This window comes from Triticum dicoccoides, chromosome 5A, assembly GCF_002162155.2.
Source record: "Triticum dicoccoides isolate Atlit2015 ecotype Zavitan chromosome 5A, WEW_v2.0, whole genome shotgun sequence".
NCBI classification, from domain to species: Eukaryota; Viridiplantae; Streptophyta; class Magnoliopsida; order Poales; family Poaceae; genus Triticum; species Triticum dicoccoides.
In genome coordinates this window covers 455,364,665-455,370,820 of record NC_041388.1, presented here as the reverse complement: position 1 = coordinate 455,370,820, position 6,156 = coordinate 455,364,665, and the positions used below count along the sequence as shown (strand labels likewise).

The 6,156-nt window shown below is 42.7% G+C and overlaps 1 protein-coding gene across 1 annotated transcript in view; it reads right to left on the bottom strand.

Annotated features, from left to right (window-relative positions):
- Positions 1-5,310, bottom strand: part of LOC119302282 (probable E3 ubiquitin-protein ligase ARI5) — a 10,071-nt gene extending 4,761 nt beyond the window's left edge. Inside the window, exons 1-10 of the mRNA XM_037579321.1 lie at positions 5,111-5,310; positions 4,126-4,247; positions 3,716-3,818; positions 3,541-3,631; positions 2,814-2,986; positions 2,572-2,673; positions 2,380-2,468; positions 1,385-1,492; positions 1,183-1,276; positions 494-583 (exon numbers count right to left, since the gene is read on the bottom strand). Coding sequence (XP_037435218.1) covers positions 494-583; positions 1,183-1,276; positions 1,385-1,492; positions 2,380-2,468; positions 2,572-2,673; positions 2,814-2,986; positions 3,541-3,631; positions 3,716-3,818; positions 4,126-4,247; positions 5,111-5,287 — 1,149 coding nt within the window. The 5' untranslated portion in view covers positions 5,288-5,310. The remainder of the gene's footprint in view (positions 1-493; positions 584-1,182; positions 1,277-1,384; positions 1,493-2,379; positions 2,469-2,571; positions 2,674-2,813; positions 2,987-3,540; positions 3,632-3,715; positions 3,819-4,125; positions 4,248-5,110) is intronic.
- Positions 5,311-6,156: the final 846 nt, after the last annotated feature.

The window sequence follows — 6,156 nt, the reverse complement described above, 5'->3', positions numbered from 1 at the left end:
GTGCAACATGTCAAGTGGTGAACTGGTGAACTTGCTAATGACAAAAGGGAGTATTGAAATCACGTGGGATCCATCGCTGACAAGGCTTCATCAGTTAACAATGAGGATCCCATGTAGTAGCATCTAAGTTGGGCCAAAATAAGAGTGGAGAGGGTCGTACGAGGTGAGGTGGATGGTTTGTATAGTCAACGGTTACGCTCTAGGTGGTTTCGTAGTGCAGAGTTGAGTATCAAATCTTGGCTAGAGTTCAGGGTTGAAAATGTGGACTTGTCTTGTCTACAGTTATACTCCCTCCGTCCGAAAATACTTGTCATAGAAATGGATACAAATGGATGTATCTAGAACTAAAATACATCTAGATACATCCATTCCTCGGACAAGTATTTCCGGACGGAGGGAGTACATGACACTGTACAAGCATGTCCTGGGAAAACTAGGCAAAATTCAGAATTTCAAATAATGAAACGGCTGCAACAGGACCTGAAGAATGTACCTTCTGATTGGATGCCCAGCGCTCAAAATAATGCGTGTATCTCACAAGTGAGTTTTTAGCCCGTTCTCTCTGTGCTTCAGCTTCATCATACTAAAAGAAAAGAACATGAGATAAAATAAACAGGGAAAGTAACAACAAATTGCAGTTGGCAGCAGTAAATAGAGTCAGGAAACCACATAATTGAGTAGCACGCCAGTAGCAAGAACGGTCATTTCAATCCTGGATCTATTGGATCCCGAAACTTAAAAAAAACATATTTTTGAAGTTTCAGAAATTTTTGAAAAAAAACCCAGGTGTACATATTGGTGTGATCTACATACTTGTAATTTTTTTACTAGATATTTTCATTTGTGGGGTGCACAAAAAAAAAGATTGTGGCCCTATAATAGTGAAAAATTGTGGAGTATTATAGACCCAGATATTTGTGTCTTTTGGGTAGCCCTCAAATAAACATATTTCTTTATGAAAACATACGGGTACAAACTAATAGTGTATCCATACTTGTGAGAGAAAATCAGTTTTTTTTTAACTTCCAAATGAGCTTTTAATTATTATTTTTAGAAGGGACCCAATGGACCGGGCTTGTTTTGCATTATCTGGCCAATAGCAAGCTATGCACCTTGGGATCAAACCCAGGAATGCGATTCTTCCTCGATACAGAGAAGGATAATGCCCAAAAAAGAACATACTATGCCTTTCTTCTTGTCTGCTTCATAGCGATTGCAAGCATAATTGCCACCAGTGGTCCTACTTCCGTGTTCTGACCAGTCACCTAGACATAACCTGTGATGATGTAAGAGCATCAGACCAAAGATATCACATGCAAAATGTCCAATTTTCATCAGCAAAACAGAGTACAAAAATAAATAAGCTCAGGAGATGGGAGTGTACCAGCAAAACTGAAATTTGCAAGGAGGACGGCACGTCATATGCATGCAACCATGATTCTTCTCTATTGGTCGTTTGCATTTAGGACAGGGCTTTGAATTAGCTATTATCCTGGAAAAATGAATCACTTCAGAGATAGTTTTTGATGTTTCCTTATGTATGCAGAAATTAAAATGAGTCATTACACAAACTGTTGTGTCATAGGTCCCGTACTACAAAACTGCATGTTCTAGTCAGTGACGTGCATTAAGCGAGTAACTAGAGGCTCTGACAAAGACTATAATAGATAGCCTTTGACAGCCTACATAGCGCTTTGACCCGAGCCATGTCGGATGAGAGCTTGTCCCTCTCACTTCCATCAAACGCGGGACATGTCCAGCATTAAACCTCGACGCACGTCTGCCGTTCCAGTGAGTCCCTTCTCCAAAGCACCACGAGGCCCCATTAGACCCAGAGCATCCCCTGCTTTGGCATTCTCCAGGCCCATGGTTTGGTAACGATGTTCGCATAGTCGCTTCAGTCCTTGCTCTCCACTGCTACAAGCTAATACATTCGATCATGGTGTTGGCTACAGCACACCAGGTTGAACTCGCTGCAGGCCACTCCTATTTTATTCACATCTGTGGCAAGGGTGAAGGCACCACAAGAGCAAACCTATACATACTGGACTAGCAGGACAAAAGTAACTTAATGCACCACTAGGACTAAACTTCCATTTTTCAAGTACCGGAACAAATCCACCTTTACGCCCAATGCACTTTACTCCACAATGAAACACTAGCAATAACTGAAACATTATTTACAAGGCATCCCACCTTGGACGCTTAGGCGCAAGGCGCCCTGTCAGTGCCTTGCAATTATGCCCACATTAGGCGCTTAGGCGTCCGCATTAGGCGCTTAGGCATTAGGGTGGTTGGTGCTCACCTTAGGTCGCACCGCCTTATAAACAAAGAACTGAAATATATTATGGAACAAAGAAATTGTGTGTTATAACGAACCAATTCACATTCTCGGATTCTGCACTGTTCTTTAATATCCACTTTGAGACAGTCTCACAGCTAACTGGTCGATGAGTTTCCTCTGTACACTGCATATATTTGGAAAAGGTAGCATTGCAATAATAAGCTTCTGGATTATTACAATAAAACAACCAGATATGGCAAGAGATTAAACCAAAATAAGATACCGACGTTCCAGCAGAAGCTGAATTTGCACATGCATGAGACATCATAGTTCTCATCACCAAGAAACTCCACTGCACGGGTACAATCAGGAGCTGGACACCACTTTATCTGAATATTAACATGATATCATGAATAAATTTCAGAAACCATAGGATACAAATGACATAAAATGAACTCTTAAACGCATATCATCCTTAAAACCGGTCGCCTACAAACAAGAAAAGTGCTAGGCCACTTCAAGGAATTACCTTCTTGTTGTCTTCAACATATGAGCATGATAAAAATTGTTTGTACTTCACTTTCTCCTCATCTTTAGCCAATCTATTAATGGTTTCTTCACGAACCATGGCAGTACAAGATGGCTCAGGGCACCGCAGTGACAAACATCCTGGACCATCATTTATTGAAGCACTAATATACCCTGAAATAGTTACCTTATTTTAGCACTAGAAATTCAATTGATCACTAGATTCACTACGAATAAGGAGAAGGATCTGGCAATTCAATAGTTCCCTATTTAGTTCTCTGTGTGTAAAAAATGTACAACTTCAATCCTTCAACTCCTGTTACTTATGTTAGGTAAGCTATATGTCACAATTTCACAATTGCAGCTATGCTTCCCACTACATCAAAATAAATAACATGATTACATACATGCAACATGCTTAGTAGGCTGCGCTACATTTGCATGCCATGCACAAACACGACATCAGTATGGATATTTGCGATCTTGAGATTTTTCCTAACAGATATAGGGTACATAGGGATGGGGAAATAGATCCAACATCAGTGAGATTCCTCATCCCTGACCGGCGTTACAAACTTACAACGGCATACTCTGATCAGTCGGCTGATTCTTGTTTTCTTACACGCCTAGAGCCCCCGTTTTGATCCTTATGCATTTATGTGTTGTTTATATTACTAATATTAATCAAGTTGGTTATGTGGATGAAATAACAACATTGAGAAAGAGACCTTCCCAACACTCATGGCAGTAGAGGTGAACACAACCAGCAGAGCTCAGTGCACTTGTGGAATATCCTTCAAAACATATTCCACAAGTTAGCTGCAACCAAAGGAACCATCAGAGATAAAACATGTTAAGTCACTGATTTAACCAGATATGATACCGGCTGATAAGAAAAGCTACCTCCTGGCAGTCAGGAAGAACAGCCCCATTTGTAGGCAAGCCAACAAAATGACGGACACGTTCTTCATCTGCGAACCACTCGTCACTCAACTTGCTAATATTCCTGAACAAAATTGAGATAGAGAATCTACCTTTTCAGCTCACAAGAATTCCACCTTTGCAACAATTTGAAAGCAGAATCATATATGCATGTAGCATAGTTTACATAGAAAATTGTTATACATATTATTACTATGTCCACTGAAACGAGTAAATCTCAGAAACTTTCTCAAGACGAATTTCTCAGGTACATTGCAAAAGAATGTAGAGCAGTAGAATAAACTCAGAGATAAGATGTACTGGAACATGACTTCGTTTCATGTATCTAACATGGCTAGCTGTACATGTATTTTTTTGGCAGCATAACTGACCATTTGTAATGTCGAAGGAGGATGCATGCTGATTCTCTTGGAATTGAAAATATTGAAGATACCCGTCTTATGGCTTCCTCTTGCCGCTCATGTATGTCATTTTCAGATAACACAATGTATCTCTGTTTGTGGTGAAAAGGAACAAAAGCTCTTTGAGTGACTTTCAGAGCTATAAGATGAAAAGACAACAGAACAGAACAGAAAAGAAACATGGAGGAGAAAATCCCGAAACTGAGTTATGTCATGCACATCCTTATAGAGGATAAACTGGCAAGAAAGCAGAGTTTCATAAAGTAAAAAAGAGTCATTTTTTAAGCTCCATCATAAATTGCTAATGTGTATGCTTCTTGTAGGAAACAAGAGGGTGATGGCAATTTTGGCAGGTGCTCCACCCGCGTGCGTAGCAACACTGATAACAACAAGCTGCTATGCTTAACAATTAGCGTGCCAAAAATGGTGAGACCTATACAGACTTGCCCTTGGACCACTATGCTCTGACAACACTGACCACCTAGCACAGACTAACCGTTGTGCAGTAGTATGTATGTATGTATGTATATCTGTGAAATCTATTCACCACAGCAGAATTCATCTCCCAGCAAACCTACCACTTTCGAGGAGCACAGCACACTGAAACCTACTGTCGTCACACTTCTCTGCCACAACGTCTACTGACGATAAGATGCAGAGCAAGCGCCCACTTCTCTGCCACAACGTCTACTGACGACAAGATGCAGAGCAAGCGCCCACTTCTCTGCCACAACGTCTACTGACTGATAAGAAGGCCACTGCCCCCGCGATAAGAAAAATCTCGAGAAGGCCCGCCCCGAAATTCGGCGCCAGCACTGCGCATTCAGAGAGCCACCGCACCCAGCGCCCGAGATTACACGCTGTGCGGCCATCGCGTTCGCGGCCCAGCCCCGCCCCACGGAACAAGCAAGTAGATGCGGATGCCGCTACCGGCGAGCGGGGCGATCGACGGTACCTTCTCGCGCATCGAGGCGACCTCCTCGCGGACCTCGTAGTCGTCGCCGGCGCAGTCGGATCCCTCGTCCTCCTCGCCGCCCCCGCCGCCGCCCCCGTCGCTGCAGTCGTAGTAGTAGTCCCCGACGGCGACGGGGTCGTCGTCGCTCCCTCCCCAGGGCTCGTCGTCGGAGTCCATCGGAGGGGGGGTTGGAGTTGCGTCTTGCGTGCTCGAGTCAAGCCGACGCCATAAAGAAGCGGTGGGGTGGGGTGGGGTTGGACGTTCGTGCGTGGTTTCCTACGTGGACGTGGCGTGTGGGCCCCGGTGCGCTGCCTTGGCGAGGTGAAGAATCTGTGCGAGCAATTCGAGGCGGCAAATTCTGGGCTTCCCGTCGGTAAGGCTGCCCGTAATGGGAGTATCATAGATAGTATTATGCATGTCAATTAAGTAATTTTGATGAAATGGCATAGAATTAAATGAAGAAAGAGAGGTTTGAGTATTATATCATGATACCGTATCATATTAAATGATGTGCTACTTTGTGTCATGCATGACAATAAATATAGTCCTCTATGATACCAACATATGATCTCTACTCTTAATGGACGAATTGGTTGAATAGTCCCCCTCACTTTCAACCGGTTTATTTTCAACCGGTTTATTTTCAACCCGGTTTTTTCCATCAAATGACCCCCACCCCCACGCCCACCCACCGAAACGCGCCCAGCGAACCGGGGAGAGATCCGTTGATTTGGCTAAGGTAGGAAAGAATCTATTATTTATTTGCTAAAGCAAATTGCATTAATGGAAGAGATCCGTTGATTTGGCTAAGGTAGGAAAGAATCTATTCTTTGTTTCCTAAAGAAAAATTGCATTAATGAGAGAGATCCGTTGATTTGGCTAAGGTAGGAAAGAATCTATTATTTGTTTCCTAAAGCAAATTGCATTAATGGGAGAGATCCGTTGATTTGGCTAAGGTAGGAAAGAATCTATTATTTGTTTGCTAAAGCAAATTGCATTAATGGAAGAGATCCATTGATTTGGCTAAGGTAGGAAAGAATCTATTC